General features: G+C 39.7%; 1 protein-coding gene across 1 annotated transcript in view; it reads right to left on the reverse strand.

Moving 5' to 3' along the window:
* The window catches only part of snd1 (staphylococcal nuclease and tudor domain containing 1), a 180,898-nt gene that overhangs the window by 133,998 nt on the left and 20,418 nt on the right, over positions 1-26,482 (reverse strand). Inside the window, exons 11-14 of the mRNA XM_030150986.1 lie at positions 15,499-15,600; positions 4,541-4,641; positions 2,774-2,884; positions 1,161-1,233 (exon numbers count right to left, since the gene is read on the reverse strand). Coding sequence (XP_030006846.1) covers positions 1,161-1,233; positions 2,774-2,884; positions 4,541-4,641; positions 15,499-15,600 — 387 coding nt within the window. The remainder of the gene's footprint in view (positions 1-1,160; positions 1,234-2,773; positions 2,885-4,540; positions 4,642-15,498; positions 15,601-26,482) is intronic.

A 26,482-nucleotide genomic window follows, 5' to 3' on the forward strand; every position in this document is an offset into this window, starting at 1 on the left:
TGTCTTGTCCAGCATCATAAAAACAAATTTGCTTTGCCAAGGGAAATTTCATTAAGTATATGAGGCTCCCCTTGATATTCTGCCGTGGTTATTTTGAGTTTAGTTGAACCACATTTCAATGCTTGGACCTGACATGAAGGAAGAGGGGGAAGGAGAAGAAAGGGGGAGAAGAGAAGGAAAGAGTGAAGAGAAGAGAAAAAGGAAGAAGAAAATGGCGAAGACCCTCACAAGAGAATATCAGCAATACCAACAATAACAACCATGGTGATAATTATAATGGTAATTATAACTACAACCAGAACTAAATAAACTGGGCAGAAAAAAAGGAAGAAATTACAATAAAATAAAATAAATAAGACCTATTAGTCATTGTAAGTACAGGTGTTAAGTTTGGTTCCGAACCTGCAAAATTTCTTGTAGAGTGGTGAAGTTGGCTACGCGGTGATGCTTTCTGAAATGTAGGTAATTGGATAAAATGGACACCAAAACCGCAACTTTCCAGTAAAATGCAACACTGTCAGTTGATAGTTTGCTTTAAATTCCACAAATTGCTTCTTAAAGGAATCAATGCGTTGCAGGAAGGTATGACAATGAATGGAAAAAATATTCACGCAAATAAGTGGATATGAGTCTGGAGGTAAGTGAAAATAGATATATATGAATTGAATTTTTAAAACGCTCCCACATCATGCTTTAAAAAACTATACCAATCACCCTTTATTCTGTATTGAGAGACTTTATGAGATCCCACTGCTAATGTTCATTTGGTGAGCACTCCCAATCAGGCTTCATTAGCTAAATGATGCTTCTATCAAGCCCCTAGGCACACGTAAACAAGCTAGGACCAAGTACCACTGATAGTTTTATTAATGGCGCTGATTATTTTTAGAGGCTGCTTAGTTTCTTTAAGATGAAGAAATCTGCTGAAGAGACCGGGGGGTGGGGGGGCAAGTCGAGGATTATAGATTGTCTTCTAAGAAGTACCGTGTGCGGTTGTGCCATTTAACACCTGACACTATGCTGAGTGTGAAAATGAGTCTAGATAGAAATATTAAATTATACCAGCACATGTCAGAGAGCTACTTATCCCATTACAATTGGAAAGCTTTCACTCATTTGTGTCACTTAACCTGTGCACGCATAAATACAGAATTACTTACCCCCGAGATATCAGCAACTCTGTGGATGGGAACCTCCTTCTTGCTGTGCAGCCCCTTCCCATTCTTGATAGCCCTGTAGTCAGTCACATCACAAACATAAGCACGTCACCAACAGCTCCGACACCATCATAATACATCAAGAAATGCATAGGGCTGCAAGCTTAACAGACCTAGAGAAATGGGAGCACTTTGAGTAATCACTGTAGATACAAAGGCAATTGTGGCTTTATGAAGTAGTATGTAAATTCATACCAGTTTCTCTTCCCTGAACTGCCATTATAGCTCAACTGAAAGAGCTAAAGTAAGATTTCTTTCCACATATGCAATTTATGCAATGGGGGAAGAAAGTGGAAATGGTGGTACAGAAATTGTTGTAAGGATAGAGGGATATGTGAAAAAAAAGAGACAGGGATGGCTTCTTTAGAGCCAGCTAAGGTTTAGTGGTGAAGACTAGTGCTGCTGATAGCTGCTTTAAAAAGCCTCAAGGGCCAGACAAGTTGAGGATGACCACAGTTACTGCAGCTGTAGAAGGATCATGTAACCTCTGGGTCACTAGAATATAGACCAGTGCCCCTAAAGATAGAGCGTGATCATCTATCCAAACATATATATGCATGTGCATTTAATAACCAAGACGAGGTTCCTTGAAGGTTGCGGGCCACTGGCCTCATGCAGTGGGAACTAAAAATAAAACTAAGGCTATAGACAGAAACCTCTCATCAGCTCTAATAAGACCCCACCAGGGACAAGGAGAGAGAGAGAGAGAGAGAGAGAGAGAGAGAGAGAGCAAGAATGAGAAGGGGGAGAGAGAAAGTGGGTGAAGAAAAGAGACAGAAGAGCAAGGCCAAAGAAGGACAAAACTGAAAATGGCTAAGGTGGAGAAATAAGGACAAAATGTGCAAAAAGAAAAGCAGCAGGAGGGAGAGAGCAGAAAAATGAGGGCGGGTGGGCAGTGACACTGCATGAGAGAAAAGAGAAGAAAGAAAGAGTTGGTCCTATAAAAAGAGGCACTGCCTGCATCTGCTCTACCTATAGCCAGCAGATCTTAATCTATGGCAGAGTAATAAAGCTCCTACTAAATCTCTCTACTGCACCTCTATATAATTATATTCATAGGGCCTGTGTAAAGAGAGCTTCTGATTTAGTATCGAGCATTTAGGAAGGTGTATGTGTGTTAAGTCAATGTATGTTAAAAAAAAAAAAAAAAGTGTGTATGAGCGTAAGTGTGAGAGTCCTAGGAAAACATACTAAAAACTGTGATAGGCAAAGCTAAATTCAATTCTTTAAATAACAAGCGGCTATCTTAACCTTCTCTGCACTGGAAGGAAGAGCAAATGTAAAAGCAATTTAATGGAAATGCTTCAAGGTCATTTGATTCTCTTCTACATCATCCCAAGAGCACAATTTCTCAAGGTCAAGCAAAAATCAGGGAAGTGTGTCCAATTTAAAAACAGCTTTGCGTGGGACATTAGGTTCGCCATTTGAAAAGGACAAAAAATGTGTAAGAACACAGTTTGAGAAATGTTGAATGTGTTACTGTGCATGCTGCAACACATTCAGGTAAAAGGGAGGTGGAACAAGTGAGAGAATGTTTCTATATGTTGGATCCTCACCGTGCCTCTGCAGCAAGCAGCTCGTCGTAGTGGGAGGAGCGCTGGTCGTCATCTTGTCTGTATCTGATGACCGTGGCAAGGCCTTTACTGACCAAAGCCTCTGCGATGTTACTGGAAGAGGAGAGGAGGAAGAGAGTGAAGGAGGAGAGAGATTTATTTATGAAATGTGATTATCAGTGAGCTTCATAAAATATTAGAAGTGAGGTAGCTTAGCCAAAACAAAGGAAGGTGGCCTTGGTTTGAAACAAAAGGCCGGTTAAATGCTGGCAGTGCACACTTTACAAACCGCTTCCTCACAATGTTGCTGATGTAGAGAAGAGAGAATGAAGGGCAGAAAGAGCGAGCATTGTTGGACTTAATGCAGCACTTAGTTGCTAGCCCTTGGACATCAGTGTTCCAGCTCAACTGTGAGAAATAAATGAAGGGACAGGGAAAGCAGCCGTGTCCTGCTTCTTTTCACAGATCTGTCTACACTGACATACAACTATGTGACATAATTGATATTTCAGGTACATGTTTATTACAAAAAGAAAAACACCAAATGTGTGTGAATCGAGTTGTCTGCTGTCTATCTTTGCCTCGTCTATTCAGGTACACATAAAATGGAGGGTTTTTTCTGTTGTGTTTTTTTTTTTTTTTTTACCTGTTCTGTTAGGGCTCCAATATAAGTGTACTGGGTGCTATGAGCTGTTTGACAGTTTTGATCTAAGAGGGTTTTGAGACTTAGATCAACTCCCCATATAGGTTGAATTTAATTATTTTATTACTGTACAGATATTACCTGATGGGAGAACAGGAGTTATTGAAGATCCTTACTTAAACTTATAAGGCATTTAAAAAAAAAAAAAAATCTTGGTTTCAGTAAACTATAACACTATTTATGTGTGGACAAGCAGCCTAATACCACTTACAACTACCACATACATTATATAAATACTATCACTGTGTAGTTTTCAGTGTGACCAAGCCTCATGCTAACCTAGTACCTTTAAGAAAGGTGAGCTGAGTTTCTACTTAAAAAGACTAATCTTGTGAATATACCATAGACAATGTGATATCAAAACTTTGACCCCGCCAATTACTGCCGCCCCCTGACATTCATGATTGTCCGTGACATCTGTTTTCCACAGCGAAGAACAGAGGCTGTTAGCGGCAAATGCTGGGTTGTAAGTAGAGAGTCAAAGGTCCGATTTGTGCATGGTTTGAGCATGGTTAATACTCTCAGAGACAAGATCAAAGTTTGTTTTGAGTGAGGACTGGAATTACCATGTATCCATGTGACTTTACCCAGCATTCAGTGGTGTCACTCTAAAGATAAGCATAAGTGATGCAGAGTGACAATAAGACAACAAAGTGTAGCTTTCAACCAGTCATATGGTTTGAAAGCCCTTCTATCTGGGTTGATTTAATTTGAACCGCAGAATAGTTTAAAACCATTTCATCTATCATACTGCATAAAATACATGTGCCTATGGGAAGAGAGAAAATATGTGAACGGAGAACTCCCTTCTTATGATAATTCAATACAATTATAAATTATTCTGTGGCCTCTTACATTAAAATGAAGCCTTGGACAACACATGTGAACACTGTATGACCTGTCGCTAAAGCTTTTCATGAGCCAAATTCCTATTGGGAGCTGTAGGAAATGTGCACTGTGACCACTGAGATAAAAGCATCTGATTCATGTAGCCATCAGTCCTTTCCGCCAAATATAACAGTCAATCTGGAAAAGTTCATTTTGGTTTGGGATGGCTTATCACTTACATTCCGCCAATTGTGACTGTTGCACAGGTGCGTTCTGGGAAAGCAGGAGTGCCTTCTCCTGCGCTAGTAGCTGCTCTGATGTAGTCTACTGTCACATTAACCTGAAGGGACACAAAAGCAAGAGAAGAGGTCAATAAATCCACTAGGTTTACTAACACAAACTGAAAGTAAGACTAATTACGGTAATAATTACTGTTGGGAATGTTCTTAATTTCAACTGTGTGTGTGGGTCTATGTTTGTCCCAGTTTCCAAGGTCACCCCCAGTCAGTGTGAATCATGTCAGGCAGCACTGTAGATCACCCCAGAGAACGAGTATTAACACACTGTGCGTGTTTGGAACAATACACACATGCACATGAACACAAATAGAACCCAAATGACCCTATACCGATTGTTCTCATCACAACTCCCTGGAGACAAACTCCAGGCCAGCTACCCTAGAGATTCAATTTTGTCACTCAGAGCTGTGCATAAGTGTGTACATGTGTATTGTACATAACCATAAGCATGTGGTGGGGGAAGCCTTCTTTGTAGCTCAGCCACTGGAAGAAAGTGCTAACAGCAGGGATGGAGTCGTGCTGGTACACACAATCAGCAGTTTAAGAGCTGCGTGTCATTGGTGTCAGACAAATGAGAAAGGAGTAAAAAAAAAAAAAAAAAAAAAAAAAAAAAAACATTTGTGGGAATTTGGCTGTGCATCATAGCATTCAGTTATTGCATAGGCACAAAACAGACACAGACAGGCCTGTTACAAGCAAATGAAAGAGAAGACAAACAGGACATTGAGCAACATCAGCTTTTCATTAGATGGACAGGACAAGGACATATTGGCATGTGCAGAGAAAGAATACAAGCGCCCGTATAACCAGAAAAATCATAAGCTTGAAAAAATAAAGTAATACAAACAAATGATTTGTTTTTGTAGCTACAATTTGCTGCACTGTGATTAAAAAGGGGAGAGAAGGCTTTCGATGGTGAGTTAGTGGTGTTCAACAATGACAGAAAAAGGTAACAAACAGAAGAAACAGAGGCCACAAAAAAGAAAAATTACCAAAAAAAAAGTACAATAAATAAATTCATAATTTATTTCTGAAGCAGTTTTAGAGAGTGTAAATTGAGTGTGATCAAGCATGAGTAAGTGAAGGAAGGTTAAACACAGCAGTATAAAAAACCCAGTAAAAACACAAGTTGGCTAGAGAGAACAAAATAAAGAGATAAAACAAGAAAATGAGGAAAAACAACTGGAAACAAAAGGGAAGATTTTAAGAGTAACAAAAAAAGCAAACAGTTAGAAACACAAAATAAAGACATAATGCTGTGAAATCAAAACAGCAGTAGTTCCCCATTAAGTGAGGTGATGACAGATTATAAACTTTGACCAAGCGATGTTAGATTAGAGGAGTTCCAACCCCATTCTCCATGGGCCATCTAACTGATTTCCTGATAAGGCAAAGCTATCTGTAAGAACCCCCCAGAGGAGAGTGAGACGGAGGGGGAGAGGCAGCGAATGGATTAGAACGTGGGGGAGTGATAAGGACAAGGACAGCAGGAGAAATAAGAGACAAATGTCTTTGCTCTGCTGAGGCGACAAAGCAGCATGAAGATGTTTCGTTAACTCTGAGAAGGTATCGTGTCGATAACATGATGTTCGTTTAATGCTGTTTTTAGGTCAGGGCAAGGTCATGGCTTCACCACGACTGTGTGAACTGCCTCAGATGTAAGGCGTAATAAAAAGAAAACAATGCCAAAACCGCAACACAAAAATGACACAAAGATGAAAATGAATATTCAATTCAACTTCATTATCATAATGGAAGAGGCATCAAAAACAGACATCAGGGCAGCTCATTAGCAGTTTTTTGTAAATCGGCATCGCAGTGAGATAGGAGTGTGTTGTTTTAGGTCTCAAGCTGAAAAGCTTTGGAAGCATGTAATTTAATGGAATAGGTACAGTATGTAAAGAGCATACTCCTCATTATGTACATGAATCTATAATCATATAAACTGCATATACAGACAGTCACAAGAGCATGTCAACATTTGTGTTTAGGCTTTGTAGCTCCAACTTGTCAACTCATAAAATGCATTGATATTTTATAGGTCACACTGGCACTTTTTACTTCCCTCTTTGCAATATTTATACATATATGAAAGGGTATGCAATGTGACTGTGTATTCCTCGTGGATGACCTTTTTTTTTTTTTTTTATACAATCTGCTATTAAGAGTGTTGCATTTTGTTATCTCAATTGGGGCATTAATGTTGCCAGGCTGGAAAGTGAATTACAGTCTATTTGCAGTGATTCTTTGAAATCTGTCAGCTTTAGAAGTGTTTGGTCATTTCACTTTAGCCTGCACTTTGTGTATTGTGTGTGGCTTCAGCTGAGGATATTAAGTGGTATATGTTCAGAACATTGCAGGTCATCTTTACTGCAGAATGTGCACAAAAAAAAAAAAAAAAAAAAAAAAAATCACCACCTAGATTCAACTAAGCAAATATATATGACTGAATAAAATTATTGCAGTGATTTATAGGTTTTGGCTGCAACAAGTTCCTTAATTCTAACTGATCCAGTAGCTTCTCATTAGTTAAACAACCATCAGTTTGACAGAGAGCATAAAGGCTGGACTGTGTTTCAATGGAGAAAGGTCATGTGGATGACCTTTCTCCATTGAAACACAGTCCAGACTGACGTTGTTCCATAGGGATGGACGCATCAGGGTGAGAAGAGAGGTAGATGAAGTCATCATCCATCATGCCTTGTGCCTACAATACAAGCCTGTGGGGGCAGTGTTATTATCTGGGGTTGTTTCAGTTACTCAGGTCAAGGTTCAACATTATGTGTCTAAAAAATGAAGGAAAAATGTAGTGACACTGGCCAAGCTTATCGAAAGGATGCCACAGCAAATGGCTCAAAAAGCTCAGGCTGGGACATGCACTGGGCAGGAGGGGTGTAACGGTACAGAAAAATTTCGGTTCAGTACGTTTTCAGCACAGGGGTCTTCGGTTTGATACATTTTCAATACGTTTTTGTTAAAGTGAAGGAGACCAGTGAAGGCGGAGTACGCTCTGTAACTACCAAAAAGCGAAAGTGAAACTGAACAGGCTTTGAACATCCGACCCTGCTTCTGTTCCTCTGTTATACTATGTATTGTCATGCCCCCCCCCCCCCCCCCCATGGGCACCCCAGCCTCAGAATAAAGTGTTTTTGTTGGGGGTTTATGCAGCCGCCGCCCTGCTTCCCGAGTGTTTGTGTTCTTCACATAGGCTACATGTATCCATTCGGTACACCTTCGTATTGTATCGAAGGCCCTGAACCACAATGGTTCGGTACAAACGAGCGCACCGTTACACCCCCACCAGGCAGAGTGAAAAAGAGCAAAGTAGAGAAGGAGAAGAGGAAGCTCCGTCTGGATTTTGAGCCATGGGACCTGGTGACGCTTAGGTCTATATGCTTTGCATCTGCTTGAGCGCACACACTACAAACCTTCCTGCAAAAAGTCTCACTTTCACAAATACACATCACGTAAAATACCCAATAGCACACATGGCATTCTCAGTGCATGAACACACTCACATGCACACTAGTAAGAGGGGAAAACTCTGGCGCTAACAGTCCTACACAAGCAGCTGCATAACAGGAGCCACTTTGAGCACGCAGGATTATCCGAATGTGCTCAACCCTGATAAGTGGCTTAATGCAACATTTCCATTGGACTTTTTTTCTGCTGAGGCTGAGACCCAGGCACACAAGAAGCACTACTTATAAAGTTAGCCAAATCAAGCTTTTTGGGATTATGTCACCATGCAAGAGCTGCCATTTCAATGGGGGTGGGGGATATATACAAGAAAGTGAGATGAGAGAGACAGACAGATGTAGAGTGACAGACTGAGAGGAAAAGTCAGTATTAAGCTAACCTTAAAATGATTGTTCTAATGTCTGACATAAAGTGGCTCCAACGAATAATGCAACCTAGAACGACCTAGAAATGTCAAGATACCTTAAACTATCTTTTATCATCTTGTATTTTTTAATATTAAAAGTAACAATAACGATACTAACAATTAAATACAAAGCACTGTTTTCCGGTACCACCTGTTGTTGTCAAGTCCTCTTTCAAAGACCAGACCAGGTATTGCACCAGCTCTTTTCTGCTTATGAGACTTATGAAAGGTAACACGAGCTTGTCCAAAAAAAAAAAAAAAAAAAAAAAAAAAAAAAGGATATCTATGAATATGGATATTAGATATGCTTTAAAGATCAAAAGCACCATGCTCTCCTTATAGAGATGAGGAATAGGGGTTTAATAGAAAAAAGAATTTAATGTAGCTTTATTCTCCTAAAGCGGAGCGGTGGCATTAGAGATTTGAGCTTCAGCTCAGCACACTCAGACTCCTAGTTAATGCTTTGTCATGTCTTAGACGGTTTAGTCAGGGGGGAATCTGCTTGTTTCTCCAATCAAGCTATGTTTTGTACTCATCGGCAGCCAGACTTTAAAACTATTTTTTTCCCCAAGAGGAGAAGGGGGATACCTGTAGGTTAGCCAAATAACCTCTTGGCTGGAGAGGGTGAGTGGCTTCGGTCAACCCCAGTTTGAGCTACATGACACAACGTCAGTGATAGTGCAGTCAAACCCCTGGAACTTCCCCTTACCCTTTTGTCTTTCAGTGAAGACCCAGAACAGAACCTGTATTCCCTTTTAAACCTACCAGGTCAAGCCCCAATTACCCCGCTGTTGAGGTAAAATCTTTGTATCCCTTTTGTGTCAGAGAAAAAAAAAAGACTTAAAAAAAAAAAAAAAGATTAAAGTGGAGCACTCTTGAGCAGAATTTCAATGAACGCAGTGTCTTAAAGTCTTCGAGTAATGCTTACTGCTCCAAATCTGTCTCCACAGGGTTTAGCATTCAGAAACAGGATGACAGCAAGTGGGTCGATTCAAGTCATGTGCTTGTGGTGGAACATGTATGTATACTACACCTGCATCAAGTTTGAAAACTCAGACTAAAGCAGCACAGACTGACATTAAATCAGACATCTGAGTAATCGCTCCTCCAAATAAAAATATTACCCATTGTGAGCCTGTGATGATTTCATTTATTGTTGAAAAGCAACTTAATGACAATGTTTGTATAATTAAATCCTGCAGGATTTTAAGGACATTGCTATTATGAAAACATTTGAAGTGCACTAAGTAGAACACATGCCACTACCAAGGCCACACAGTCCTGTAATTCAATTCAATTCAATTCAATTCTGTATCTCACAATTAGAGCCCGACTGATTAGTCTGCCAACCGATTAATCAGGCCGAGTATAGCTTATCACTGATTAATCAACATCAGCCAATATGCAACTGATTTATTAACTTTTTTGCTGTGGAGATTCTGTTGCTCGCTGCTCCTGTGTGTGTGTGTGTGTGTGTGTGTGTGTACGCGCGCTACCTGGAGAGTTAGAGGAACAGTAAGGCATCTCAGTTTCACTTTCACTTCTGCTCGGACAATCACGCTAACCCCCCCCAGTCCTATGAACTATTCACCCTCCCACACACGCCGTCTCCCTCACAATTTCATTCTGCAGGCACACCTGGGTATTCATAGTGTACGGGAGACTGGGGACAGTGGGAACACGGGTCAGTTGTAACTCCTGCAATTGCTCCAATCAGGAACAACTTAGGACTTACCTAATCCACTCTGCACATGCTCAGTTTAGTCCTTAGTCCACATGGGAAGTTGTAGTGCCGAGAGGCAGACACATCCAAATTTGTGAGTGAAAACATAATTTTGTGGTAAGTAATATTTTTTGCTCTAATTGTTTTTGTGATTGCATAGCTTGCTTTGTTGTTAAAGGTAGGTGTCGCTTACATTTTAAAGAATGATTTACCAAACAATTTTTATGTCACTACCTATAAAATATACACTCACATCTTTCCCCAAAAGTCTGCTCTCCCCAGCATAAAAACTACCACATCTACAACCCGTGGTTTCCCACAGGTCACATACTAGTCTAATATCAGACTATTATACAGCATTTGAAAGTTGTATAAATTATCTTTGTGAGATAAACAAAGATTTATGCACCTGTTAATCCACCTGTCCACAATTATCTAATATAAGATTATTATATCCTGTGTACATCAATGTTCTTATTTCATTTATCGGCCAATATATTGGTTATCGGCCAATATCGGATATAAGGCCGATATATTGATATTTTTTTTATATCCTTTTTTTTTAGCCCCGAATATCTGAATCGGCCCCAAAAATCCCATATCGGTCGGGCTCTACTCACAATATTCAAAAAAGTGGAAAAGAAAAAAAAATTATGGCTGAATTTTTAGCCCATATCTTAACGTTCCAAAGTCCTAGAAAGGAGTTGAAGTCATTTCTTCCTAATGTATTTATGAATAAACAAGAAACCCAAGGAGACACAAGTGTAAATAGATAAACATAACCTCCTTGATTGAGAAAAAAAAAAAAGATGATGCAAGGTGACAGCCTTATGTCCAAGCTACCATAAAGAACAGGGAGCCATTCTAATATTCATTTAGCAGAGTGAAGACAAAAGAAGAGCTATTCACTTAAACCTTCATATAAGAGCTACAGAGCACATACTAACAGCAGCACTAAAATTTAAGGGGATACAGTATCATATCCCGTGCATACATACATATACGCAATTCACGCAAACATTAATTAAGTGGAAGTGGAATTCATGGAAGCATTACATTCACATTATACTTCATGTGGAAAGAATCCCTGCTAATCATCACTTTTTACTAAACCCTGACTAAATCTTTGAGTACGATGGAGTGCACTCCCACGCACATGTAGATCTGTTCATACGAGTCTAGATCATCCTATGTCTCCTGTGCCCTATATAAACTGAAGCAACTTAAGAAGCTAACTGCCATTGCCACAAACACAATTGTGCATACTTTCCTTTCTGATAAACACTACAAACAGAAATTTGCCAGAGGCACAGAAATTTTAGCTGAGTTGACTTTTGAAACACCCTAGAGTCTACACATGCTGTACTGTGAAATCAAACTTTATAAAAACAGCACAGATCAATCTGAGTAATGTCAAATATAGTTTCTGTGTACTTGTGTCATTTACGACACATGCGCATGTGCATATCTGGTATAAAAATGTAGAAGCATGTAAAACATAAATAAATAACATTGTGCTGCATACTGTGCGCATGATTTGCATTATATTTAATTCTAATTTCATCATTTCAAGTCTCTGGGTTGCCTACACATGGGGCTTTATCTAGATTCGTGCGCACATAAAACACAGGCCAAGGCAATCCAACATAGTACATGGTATAACATACACTAATCACTAATGGCTAAATCTGAGGCCTGGTGTTACAAACCACAGTTATATATACACAATCCTGTCACGCAAGTCCCAGATTTATTAAATTATTTCTCCTTAACAATCCTATAGTCTCCCTTTTCCCTTGACACACACACACACTCATTATCCCCAAACACAAACACCACAAATAAACAGCAGAATCATTATTCTCGCTTCACTCGTCAAAAGCCAGCTTACGGCTGAATTTTCTGTCATTAAAAAAACATTAATGGGGATGATTAAAATGACTGCGATGAGAGTCTGGGACAGGGATATGAATCTCATTCCTGTATTGAATGCCAAAAGGAACTCTCTCGGCTTTTGGCTTTGAGTCGGCGTATGTTCTTGTGTTTACCAGGCTGTAAACACAAACTGAAAATCTATTTCAACTCAGTAACCTGTAAAGTGTGAGAGACTGGAACATTTGCACTATTTATTATCTGTGTGCTCCGGATCCCTGAAACTTGTACATTTACTTGACATATTCTCAACAGACACAGGCTCAGAAGAACTGGTTTGTGGTGGGCTACGGTCCAAATCTGATATTTGGAAGTCAGAACATGTTGCAAAAAAACATTACATTTATCTTGCCTGAATAAGAATAGGAAAACAACATTCTTTTCAACCAATCTATATTTATACATTTCAACACAGATTTCGCAAAGATTTCAATCTTTTCCAGTGTGGTTCTTATTATATTGGAAACATTCAGCAAAGGACAAGTGTCAGCCACCAGGAAAAACATTACCCATCACTCATCTCAGTGGACAACAGCACTGAACATACCATTTTCTTCCCATGCCTTTACAGCAGTGGAAGAGGGTAAAAATCAGTGACAAAAATAGAGGCATTATTTTTCTGATATACAGAAGGGACTGGGTGAAAAACAACCTCCTGTTCACGGTAGAAACTTCATTGTGAAAACTAAGGCTTTGTCTGTTATGTTGACACAGACCTTCCAAATCAATTCTCAGCAGTAGAAGTAGTAACTAAACTATATCAAACACTAAACCTAATCTAATTAGTTCATATTGTCAAAGTCAATACTGAAAAGCATAATTTCAAGTGTGTGTGCGTGTGCATGTGTGTGTGTGTGTCTCGAGTTCTCAATGTTGGCTTCTCTTGGGTCAGATTTGTGTAAATCATATCAGCCCCAAGGTGTACTGCCGCGGTAGATCAATAGACACAAGAGGGGGAAATCAACACTGCTTGTTTAAAGGGTGCGTCCAGGCCAATACTAAGCCCCAGGGCATCCACCAAGAGTACTTGATATTCACACCAAGAGAGAGAGAGAGAGAGAAACAGATGTACTGGGCTGTAAGTGCTCCAGAAATGACTGTAAGGCAACTAAAGAGGGGCAAAGGCTACTAAAGTATGTAACTAAAATTACAGTTTAGAATTATTGTTCAATTCCAAATTGTATTAATTAAAGAGAAGTGTATGGTTTAACATAGAATCCAAAACAAGACATAGTTGGAATTGTATGAAAAATGCAGCGATATTAAAATGTACTTTGACTTGTATTTCATTGTACAGATTATGATCACGTTTCATGTTTTCTCTGGTAAGCTTTATTTCCATTTTAAATATAACATTTCTAAAAAAAACTGACATGGGGCTAGCATTGCTTAACATATTTTTGGCCATTACTGAACCATGATAACCATTCAGCATATTGTAAGTCAAATCATCTGTAAGGACAAAGGACTTCTGTAGTGATTCCCTCAAGTGTTTTGGGGCTGATGGAGGCTTTTAGCCCATCACAGGTGTTTTCAACAGGTAGGGATGAGGAATACGAGATTGATGATTGTACCAATTGCTAATCAGATCCATCAGAGAAAGCCTGGATGCAATTCTACTGCTTAACTCTGTGACTCAACATGGAATCTTGGAAAAGTGGTTTCACTTTTGAAGAACAGCATGCAGTTACATAAGATAATCTGCATGTATACCTATTAGGGATGCAAATTATTGATTAATCCATTAATTATTAGTTGGTTGACCTTATCAATTGATTAACGACTAACTGATAAGCAGCGATTTTCCTGAGAATCTCAATTTCTCTTTTAAAAGGGTCTGTAAGAATAAAAGCTAAATATTGTTTATATACTTCATGAAAAAAGCATGTTATATTCCTTAATGATTGATTTATTGTACCATTGGATACAGTACAGGCAATGACATTTATGGAGTAGAACTAAATAAATTCTACAGATAAATTCAATAAAATAAATGGATCTGAAGAGGGGCAGTTTAGAAGAAATGGGCATTTCTGACTGTGCATCACTGACATGATGGAGCGAGATTTCAGTGGAGATGCCATTCGCTGGACTAGTCTGACCTCCAGGGAAAACACCCCATCCGGGACCGGTCCGATACCAACCCCACATTTGTGCGTGTATTTAGGTGGGGGTGCACCACTGCCACTAACAGACGGGCCGGTCTGTATTTCGCTCCACCATGACCCTAAAGCGATTCTAACTCATCAACGCCATGATCCAGTTCGATGACCGGCTATCCCAGTCGCGGCGTCGCAGTGCGGACAAACCGGCAGCCTATGGACAGGTGGACAGGGTGACTCCCTCGTTATTGAACTTAAGCGATGAAGCCTAGTTTGGGCAGTGGCGCCCCCTACTGTCGACAACATAAGTATCGCTGTGGCAAAGGGCAATTAACCGAAAATTTGTTATTTAATCGAGCAAATTCTTATTGACAATTAATTGACAGTCGATAAATTGTTTACATCCCTAATGCCTATGTTGATTTGGACAGAGAGGACAGAGCTGAAAAGAAAGGTGTGAAGATTCAAATTCTGGCTTTTTTAGCCACATAATTTTAGCTCCCGACGATTTAATTTTTTTTTTTTTTTTTTTTTTTTAATTAGCGCTATTTTAAAAAGACAATGTGAACATGTGACTGTGATCATGATTTGGTACAAAGTCAGTGTCCGGGAAAGGTCTAATCCTTTAGGAGGAAGGACAGGTCAAGGATCGCCAACTTGTCAAAGAATGTCAGTGTGGTGATGGTAAGTATGTTGCTTTATGCTTCAGCCTGCTGGGGAGGCAGCATCACACAAAAGTACACAAGACGGCTGTGCAAAATGGTAGAGATGGCTGGCTCAGTGTTTGGAGAGAAGCTGGACTTACTAAGGGACAGTGGTGGAAGGATGTACAGCGACTAAAGCGGAGGACATTTGGATCATACACTTCATATTCTTGAGCAACCAGAGAAGCAGCTGTAGTTCAATGCACACTTCATGATGCAGAACAGAATGTTACAGAAGATCCTTTATCTCCAGTGCAATCACACTGTACAATACCTCGACCAGTAGGAGAGAAAGTAGATACTAAACTGAAAATAGACTAAATATTTTGTAACCAACTCACTTGATTACTTGCACAATTATTTTGCTTTCTGCTCTTTTCATGAACAAATGGATATTGAACAACCCCCCCCAGGTGATTAACAAAGTTTATCCATGTCTGTATCTGTAAATGATTCATACTGTTTCCAGCTACTTCTTGTTTGGGTTTGTACTAACATACACACAAGCAAAAGAATGGTTTGCTGCCTTCCAAGTCAGCCATGGTTGTCACCTTTTTTCCGATGAGCTTCTTCCTCAAAAACTCGCGGGCCTCGAACATGTAGGGGATGTCATAGAGAGGGCGGAAACGTTTGTCTTTGTCCTTGTTCTTCTCCTGCAAAGGAGGAGAATAGAAGAGAAAGCATGTGGGGAGGAGGAAGAGAGAAAAGAAAATGGACAGAAAGAAAGATGGGAAGAAGGTTATTCACATTGCACTTTCAACATTTCTGCTGCAGATACAGACCAGCTTAAAAAACAAACACAGACCCAGAAGCAGAGAAGCGTACACAAACACTTAGCACACAAAAGTAAGCTTGTTTGCTCCATCTTTGTGCCCCATATTTCAGTCCTGCGTCAGAGGATGTGGACTCTGAACTCAGTATGAGGATGAACACAAGCATCACACATAAAAACCCTTCAAATGCATATCAACATTAAAAGAAATAAAAATACAAAAATACAAAAAGACACTGAGGTTCAAGTCCTTTGCGTTTAAGAGATACACATAGGTGAGCCAATACCATGCATACACGTGGTGCATACACGGTAAACACATGCACGATCGCACAGCTGCACACAAAAACTTCCCTCAATACGCTCACCCACTCTCTGACAGGAGCAGGCTGTAAATAGAACCCATTTGCATTTTTAAAGGAGGCTGAGGTTTGTGTTGCTCCAAGTATAAAAAGACAAACACAGACACGCACAGTGACAGGTGCCGTTTTTGTAGGGGCGGGATAAAAAAAAAAAAAAATCATCGAGCAAATGACAATGACGCAGTGGGAAAATAAACGACAGGCACTAACAGGAGGAATAAGGCTATGAATGACAATGCCGGCATGCTCACCACCCCTGCCCCTCCCACGCTCTTCTATGAACGCCATCATTATCTGTCATACAAAAAGAAGTAACACTCTTCCAAATGAACACACACGGTTGGATTAATTCCTCATTTCCTCTACTCTTCAATGGTTTTCATTCATTTTTAATGGCTCTCCAGTTGGTTGGAGCTGCCAGGTGCGGCACAAAGCTGGGCAGATGGATGTGGAGCAAAGACACATGGGAAGAAAAGGCTGTACAAGTGTGTGTGTGTGTTTGTATGTTTGAGCATGAGCTCATAGCTCCATTAAGGTCTTTAGAAAAATTCAACTGCCATCCACGTACACCAATGTTTCAAAGATGATGGGGCTTGCATCCAAAATATTGTTGATATTTTGAATAAGACTCAACATGACTGCACAGGAGTCCCATTGGATTAGCCTTAGCATGAGAGCTTTGAAAATGCCAAGTCTACCAGCCAACTGAGTTCCTTTAACCTTGGCAAGACTGTAATAACCTTTAAGTTTAATAGCTTTCTCTCGTTCTTTTCTTACTCACTCACTCCCATTCCTCTTAACTTTCAGAAGCCTCGTCAGCACAGCATGGAACCTCGAAGGTGAGTTAATCTCACACATGGCCTGTGAAAATCCCTACCACTCAGCCAAAAACTGATGTCCTCCATTTTGTGTCAGCCAGGGCTTATTGTTAGGGTCTTTCATCCCTACCAAGTCAGTTGCAGAGGGATGACAGGGCCTTTTAGGAGGACTGCCAGTTGAAATTCCTCCATTTTGTGCCTCAAGCATTGAACTTATCACTCCACTTCTGGGGATGTGGACAATTATTCTTAACATGTGCACAGTGTTTGGATGGAATCCCACTTTCTGGCAGAGATTATTCATAGTGTGTTACATTAAGACAATTCCCAAACTCCAAGTATGGTATGCTGAGCCCAGAGGGACTTTTAAGAAGAGCTTATTCATAATATAGCATTTTGGGAACCATTAGGTCCCTGCAGTCAAAACAACACAATATTTTCAACAGGAGAAAGTAAAAAAAAAAACAAAAAATGAACAGAAGAGAAGAGGTGAAGCCAAAAAAAGAAAAATCATGTCTAACTAATAAGGTGATTCACGGTGGAGAGGAATCCATGTCACTGAGGGTGAAGAGTGTAAATGTCAGCACTCTGTGCCAATTAGGCACAAGGAGTGAGAAAGCAGACAGGGAGGACAAAAGGTACTACTCTTCCATCGAACATAAGGCCTAATGGGAATAGAGAGACACTGAGTGGAAGAAGGTGAAACACCTTAAAAACAAGAAAATGACAATTACGAAACAGAAGAATGAACTCATTATTAAATTCTTCAGGCTAAGTGCTATGTAACCATTCAACTTTAACCCCATTTCATCTTTGTCACTATTTTTGGTGAAAGAAAGAGCAGCCTCCAACAGCTTAATATGGCAATGAAACACTTTCATTCCAACTGATTACAACACCTGCCCATTATCGCACAATGAACCTTGTGCACCTTGTGTTCCAATCACAACAAAGGAAAGCCAGATCATTTACTTTGCATTTGCTTTAAGTGACATTCAGAGACATTAAGCGTTCTTTGAAAGTTAAGCGGCATTTAAACAGTCAACTAAATGCGCCCTCTGCCAATCAATCCAAGCACACACAAATCTGTTCAACCTAGGTGAGTGTGTGAAAACGTGGACTGTGGCAAATGCAATTATTTTACTATAAGACTGTTTTCTACTCCAAGTCCCCGGACACAAATAGACACACAACATTAGTATCATGGAACAAGACAACAAGACAAACTCTGTGCACATCACCCTAAAATAGCACCCTAAACTGTTGTTGTGCAGTAGCAGGAAGGTTACAAAAAGAAGAGAGAGACATAACCATGTCTCAACCATGACCCAATAACAAGAGTTTGCTCTCACTATCCTCAGGGAGAGTTCTGTTCTATTTGGGGTAAATTCCCTTCGTTCCAAATTACCCGCTACTGCTCAGGAATCATCTTTGACTATTGCAGAGGCATGACGCTAGCTGAATTGTACAGTGTCGCAGGGCTGCAGGGGCTGGGCTGCAAATGTGTGGATGCTACTGCTGGAAGCATTTGCAGCTTCTGGAACTTTAAATTTGAAATCATGACTCAGGAGTATGTCACGCTTTCTGATGTTGGGCTGTGATGCTGGTGGGACATACAGTACTGGGCCCAAATTTTGCATTTACTGATTAAATAGGGAGTGATAATTTGTAGACAGATTATGTTGTACAAGAAATGCGCGGTGAGTGTGCATATGTCTAAGACAAACTGGACATTATTGTTTTATTGGGTTGTGCTCTGCCTTATACAAATAGTCAACATTTGCAATACTGAGCCTTAAAGCTTTACATTATTCAGTGGCACACAATTTCCATTTAATGGGTACAGAGAGAATGTAAAAGAGGAAAAACGGTGGTATAAACTTTCTGAAACGAGAATGTAGATAAAATTGGTAGTACTACCATTCTATCTACTACCCAGCACAGCATACACCAAAGGCTTCTATTCATCCAAAAATGCTACGAATGGAATGTTTTGGAACCAGCACCCACTGGCTGTCCGCACAATTACATTTTTGAAAGGTACGTTTCTCTTGGATCCTACAATGGACAGAAAATTGGCTTAATGTCCCTGTATTTCACAACAAAATTAACTACTTTCTTGCACCATAAATTCATGATTAGTTGCAACAAGACTGTTACAGATAAATGCACTGCGTCAGCTGTGACATGTAGTAGCTAATATTCTGCTAATATAACAAAAAAAAGTGTCATTAAGCAACACTTGACCTGCCAAGGAGAGTTTCACAAAGTTTCAACTTAGTGTATAGAGTAGGGGTGCAATGGTAGAGAAAAAATTTTGTTTCGGTACAGGGGTCTTTGGTTCAACACATTTTCAATACAGTAAAGGAGACCAATTTCATTAAAAAAAAACACTTTACTGAAGTAAAAAATTGGGTTACAGTTTTTCTCTTGGTAGCAGTAATATTAACAGTTGGAAGGTATCGTTTTAAACGCGTTATGAAATTTGACGTGGAACCAGAAATATAACTGATTTTCACAAAACATTGCCAGCACACTATTCTTGTTTTGTCGACTTGTCTCTCTCCATTGACATAACTGACAGGGAATCCCAAATGCTCCCAAATTGGAGACCTTAGAGAAGACGGAGGGTCCTTCAATTCTGGCTTTGCACCTGTGATGCTGCTCTGAGGTGCCATGCTGGTTCACCTTCAGCATGTGGATGGTGCTTGGACCAGTCCAGGATATGCACATGGATTCTGCTTGCGGCCACTGCTCATACTATGTGCATTCCGCTTCAAGATTCATGTGGAAACTTAAAGTGTTTGCATTCACATAGGCTACATGTACAGCATTATTCAAAAAGAATGAACTGATTTCATCATGCATTGCTTCAGTTCTCAAGCATCATCATGGAATGAGTCAGTGACCATTTGAAAGAGGAGTTTTGAGTGGCTGCCACAGGGGCGCTGTAGTTGCGTCGTTCCTCTGGCAACATTCAGTTGTTTGTTCACCCTCGGAATGGCGAATCTTCAGCAAAAGGCGTTCTGCGTTCTCTTTGTGCTTGGCCTGCAAGATCCCCAGACCTCACTGTGTGTGATTTTTTTCTTGTGGGGATGCATAACAGATCGCGTTTGTGTTCCATTGCTTTCCACTGACCTCGATGACCTTAAACACTGAATAATAACAGCGATCAACTCAGTGGATCGTGATATGCTGATACTTGTCTGGGAGGAATTCTCTTATCGCATTGATGTTGTCCGTGCTGCAAGTGGTGGCCACACTGAACACTTGGACAGGAAATAAAAGTTGATTGTGAGTAGAATACTTGTGACTAAGCGTAGTTTTCAATTGCTTTTCCTTATTAAAATATTGTGTAATGAAATCGGTTCATTCTTTTTGAATAAGCCTGTATTTGTTCTCTACACCTCCGTTTTGTATTGAAGGTTCCGGTTTTGTACAAACGAGTGCACCATTACACCCCTAGGGTAGAGTGGTATGTTTTCCATTTTTGGACAAGGTAGCTCTCACTAGATACTGTAAAAAAATACTCCACTATTCAACGCTAATTTGCAGTGGGTATATACAAGATAATAGTAACAATATTCTGTCATTTTTAACACATTAGGACAGTAACTAAATTCTTAAATGAAAAATTTTTACTTTTAAAATATTGCAACACTTTTTTTTTTTCTCTTGTGGCAGCGGTTTGTACAAATGTATACTCCTCCACCCATACAAACACAGTCCTTTGTTATGTGTACTGGAGTTGCAAATATTCATTCAAGGAATGAGAGGGAGTACTGGCTACCAATCTGTCTTGTACAGCCAAAGGTGCAAAAGTGAATGATGACGTTGTGACCCTCCTCTGATGTCATTCTCTGTCAGAACTTGAGGTCGAGGCATGTCATGCCAGGCTAGGGGCATGCTGAGGGCACACACATGGTCAGACATAAGCTTCGGAGGCTGGGGACAGAAGTGAGCAGGAGGGTAGGAGGGATGAGACAAAAACTAAGAGGAGAGCACAGGGAGCATGGCAAACAGTGAGGATGAAGCAGATGGGTCTGTCTGCTTAAAGATTCATGAAAGTGCATCTTTTTGGATTTTTGCTCATTTTACGCAAGTATCAAAATGTTTAAGAGTCCAGAAAGTATCAAGCTATAACAATGCAATACTGACGACAATATGTGCGATTCAGAAAAAGCATATATTGTGAAAAGCATATAAAAAACTGTCATTCCATTAGACAAACTGAACTGAAAACAGTACAGTGCTCAAAGCTCCCTGTAAATTCTGTCTTTTGAATTACTTTTTGTGACTTGATTATCTATCATTTTCTGCACCATCTGTTCATCTTTCAGTGCCGCATGTTTTTGTTTTATTAAGAATGTTGTCAGCTTTCAGTTTGACTTCATAAATACCATCCTTATTTTATTATTGCATTTCAGCACACTACCTGATAGCTGATAATTAGCTGACTAAAGCTGTGACAATATTAGAGATAGTCAAAATGTACATATTACACCACTTATGTTGTAGACCTTCATATTATGACTGTACTTGTGGATGTGAAGTAGAATGCATTATCATGCTTTTGCTGATACTAGCAACGAAAGAGGGGGAGAGAGGCAGAGAGACAGATAAACGGTTTACAGGAGGCAGTGAAGGGGAGATATATACTGTGGGAGAGGGAAAGATGTATTGTGAGACTAAATCATCTCCAAAGTCAACACATATAGAAGTGGACGATGGAGGGGTTAGTCAGGGCTGCATGAAGTATTGAGGGAATGAGCCATTGTGTTTGTTGCCTTATATAAAGACTGTAAGTTGACTTCTCCTCGCGCTCCATCAGTGCGGTCCTTAACCCTACTTAACCTCATAAGCACAAAGATGCATTACAATGTAAGGTACACACGCAGACACACAACATTCAAGACTGAATGCATGTGTATGGTCAATGCAGATTCACATGAACACATCCAAACACACAGTACGAGTGGGTGTACGACTGAGTCACAGAGGAACATCGACATTTCTCCCACTTTGTGTTTACACTAGGCTTGTCCTGCAGCATATGAGAGAAAATGGAGAATGAGAGCAAAGAAAAGGAAGAAGAACAAAAACAGAGGCGAGAAAGCTATGATCAAAATAAATCACAAGTGAGGACATGCTACACCAGTAACACTGTGGAGGAGTGGAACCAAAATAGGGTGGGGGGGGGGGGGGCTAGGGAGTGCAAGTGAGGGAAATCGTGTCCCATCATTTGCTGTAGCCAGACACCAAAGGTCCACCGATCTGTCAGTCTGAACACAATTAGTACAGTCATAAGGAGAAGAGAGTGGGTGGTAGGAGACTGAAAGGAACCAGAGGAGAAAGGGAGATGGAGGGGAGGGGCTTAGAAGGAACTGTCACAGTTCATCAGTGCACTGGTACATCGCATCTGGCCTTGGTACCCCTTTAAACGGTACACACACACCCAGACACACCCACACACAAACATAGATGGCTTTGCTTGCAGAATGCATGGTCAAAGAGTGCAAAAAAAAAAAAAAAACACATCCAGACAGACAGAGATAATAATGACAACTGGCACAAGAAAATCTCTACAGGCTTCTAGAGAAAGCCATGCACTCACATATGCAAACAACACATTTGTTGGAATACCACATTTCTGAGTTTGTGTTATATGGAGAATTTCAGGAAGGTTCACAGATAATCAGCAATGCTAACACGAATACATCTGGTGTGTTGCTATATATACACACATACAGTACAAGTGTGTAATCTGTGATTGTGCACAAGCTGACGCCAATTTTCAAGATGTCTCCTGACATAGGCTAATGCAGCTTAACCAAGCATGTCTCTCTGTATGTGTGTGTCTTTATGTGTAAGCTGTGCTGCAAACCGTGACGATGTCTTTGTGTCTGTCTACTGCACTGTAAGCAAGAAGCCAGCTCACTCGTGACAGTGTTAGCCAACATGATGTCAGTGTGTGTACAGCCTCTGGCTAAGAGATACCTGCTCTGACCTCCCGATCACTTGACCAAAAGGTAAGAACCACCCGTTGCTTACAAAAGCCCCCAAATCATCTTTTATCAGGCTTTTAACCTTTCGACATAAACAAATATGTTTCTTAAATGTGTGGTGAGATTTTCTTAAGACAACATGAGGGGGAAAAACACACTACCCACAGCTGTTAGCTAATGCATGCCAAGAGTTGTTTCTTCACAAAATATTCTTGCAACAAACCATCAATATTTAAAGGGTTCTGCTCTATAAATCCAAGATAGTTTGAGCAACTATAATGTAATAATTTAAAGGATGTTTACATGAAGTACGCATTTTGTAAAATAATGACAGAAAAACCTGAAGGCCATTCATCAGTTTAACAGATAAGAATGCTGAGGGTGATTTAACCTAAATAATTCACATGCAATACTGTCAATAATGCATCTCTGGCCAGACAGCATATTTAAGATGTAAAGACAATCCCATATTGAGAGAGTTTTGCCAATTTCTGATTGCTTCTCCAGGAGAAATGCTCCCAGACTTTAAAACTCTGGATGAAGTAATGCTGGGAATTCCATTCTCCAGTGTGGCGAAAGAGCACACAGTGCTCAGAACAAAATTAACATGGCTGTGAGAGGCCATCTGTTCAAGGCAAAGATGCAAAACATAATGACAGTCGGCAGTTGTGTACTTCTGTAAAATTCTACTATTCATATTTTTCTAAATTGCAGCAATATATAATGCATCTGGTATTGTGCTTTTTAACTGCTATTAAATATACTTCTTTACATTAAATTAAAAGGTAATGAAAGATTATGATGGAATGTCTACAACTGAGGAAGTCCAACTCAACCTCTGCCCTATACAATAAAATACAGAGGACCACAATATCTGCATTTATAAAGCTGTGTAGACAGGGCATGAAATTAAACTCACTTGCCTACATGAACTGTTCTTTTGCCTAATTTGGTGACTAAATGGAGCAGATGCACTTTTGGTGAGGCCTGGACGTGATGATTGGGTGTAAAATTCCTAAATGATGTATTGATGCATCTATCAATAACAACATAAGCTGACATATCAGAGACAATAAGTCTTCTGTCATTTGCCTTTATTTTTACCAGCAGTCCAAGGGCTCATCCCAGCATCAGTAAACCACAGTTCTGCATTGCTGCCATAGCGACAACACTCAAAGCTGAGCCAAAAGCATTACAGACAGGCAGGCATACTTCAGCTCACAAACAGATATAACTAGCTAACAAACACCACCACAAGAATCACAAACCTTATCAAACAGAAAAGTGTTTTAACAGATTCTTATGTACAAATGCCCACGCAGAGAGCATTCATTGGCAATTCAAAAGTGTCTATAGTAGGCACCAGCTATTAAATACATAATCTTCGATGTACAATAAGAAACTACATGTAAAATATATTTAAACAAATTATCTACATGCAGGTTTTGTCTGTGAGGTAAAAAATAAACTCAATAAACAAGTCCTCATCTTGTGCATAATGCCAATATTGCATCGAGAGGACAAATGACCAATGACTTTAAGTAACAATGATTTCGATAATATATAACAAAACAAAAATAATGCTCCATTACTTTATTTGGTGGGTAGGATTAAATAAGTTTTTCTTCTTCCCACTCATTTTTGAGTGCAGATGAATGATTTTAGAATTTTGAATGTGCATGTATTCTGTAAATGTTCGAAATAACAAACAAATGAAAATGATTTGTTTAGGGCAAGTCTGTATTTATGGGAACCAGTCTACTCACTGGTTCTCATAAATACTGAAGAGGTTTCTATGAAAAACTAGACACAAGCACGCACACAATTTAAAGTGCATATATTAGGGGCGTAACGTTACAGAAAAATTTGGTTTGGTACGTTTTCAGTACAGGGGTCTTAAGTTTGTTACATTTTCAGTACAGTGAAGGAGACCAGTGGGGGGGGGGGGTAAATTTTTGGTCATGTCATCCAGCTGTAGTGTTTCCTCATTATTTACCTTTTTTTTTGACCTCTTACAAACTTAATATAAATTGAAGACTAGCATTAAAGAGATTTACCTGGTTATTTCTTTGGTAAATACATGATAATAAAGCAGTGATCAGGAAATATTACCTGATAACTACTGCTTTATTATGTACCTATTACCATACCACTGTCATGTTGTCAACATCTGTAAAGTACTACCAAATAGCAATATAGTACTGTGGCAATATCACACTAACACACAAACATTCACATCTGGGCTCACTCTCCGAGGCTCCCTGTAACATATGACTGTGTAATGAAGCACAAAACGCATACTGTTGAAGCATCTGGTGTAACAAAAGACAGAGCAACACAATACAGATGGGTGCTAGGAAACAGAAGAGATGGAAAAACTGTATGAGCTGAAAAATTAAAAAGAATGTAAAGGAGACTAGGTAGCAGAAAAAGTATAGCACGGGTCAGAAAGTCTAATATAAAAGGAAGGGAATGGATCTTAAAAGAGTTGGGAGCCAAAATCTTGCAATGCAACAACAAGAGAAAGGGCAGAGAGACAAAATGAAGAGATGTTTTTTGCCCACAAGCTTGTTACTACCACAGAGAGCTAAGGAGAATAAACACACATGAAGGGCAACAGTGCAGGTCAACAATCTGACCAGAGCCTGCGCACCCTGAGGGACAGAACGAAAAGTGAGGGAAAGTGACTGCGGAGGAGAAGGGGGAAGAGGAGAGAACAGAAGAAGGAGAGACGCAGGGAGAGATACAAAGCAGTCTCTTAATGATGCAAGGCACTAACGACACCAGGGGAAAGACGGCAAAGAAGGTGGGGGTTGGGGAGGAGAGTGTGGGGAATAAAAACTAAACAAGACAGATAAAGTGGAAAAGCAAGGAATGAGTAAACTATAAAATGAAAGAGGATGAGAAGAGAGGCAGTCAATAAAACTAAAGCAATCAGAACAGGAAAAAAATAAAGGGTTATTTGAGACATTTTGACAAGAGAAATCCAAATCTCCATCTGTCTCCATACCTCCCTATAACAGAGAATTCGAAACATGACTTGCTTATAAATAATTTTAAACAGTGTGTTGTTTTGTGGAACAGTTGTGGAATAGTTAGTTAGACAAAATGCTGAAAGTGCTCTAAACACATCTTCCTCTGGCAACAAAAAAGGCTCCAGCTGTCATACGAAAAATAAAACAAAATCTGGATTTTGATAAACCAAAATTTATGACTAATTTATCTCCTGTTGATGGAGTGATCGATTTATGCTGGAGTTCTATATACCTAAACTGTGTCATCTGTGTCACACTTACTATTCAGTGCTTAAATCCAAGCTAAATGATTGTGTTAAAGTGGTTAAAAAAAAAAAAAGGTTGCTGTTTTCATCTTGACATTGCATCCATACAGGTGTTGCTGCAAACGTATGTCTATATGATGTGGATAGATAGAAGATATTAACATGTTAAGACTATATATGTTTGTGTAAGTGTGGCTATGTGTATGCATGTGCTTTTAAAGTGTTGAAGTGATTCTGAGAAAGAGTGTGGAGGGAGGAGGGGTAGAAAAAAAAAAAAAAAAAAAAAATCGATCTTCCT

Source organism: Sphaeramia orbicularis, chromosome 12 (genome assembly GCF_902148855.1).
Source record: "Sphaeramia orbicularis chromosome 12, fSphaOr1.1, whole genome shotgun sequence".
NCBI classification, from domain to species: Eukaryota; Metazoa; Chordata; class Actinopteri; order Kurtiformes; family Apogonidae; genus Sphaeramia; species Sphaeramia orbicularis.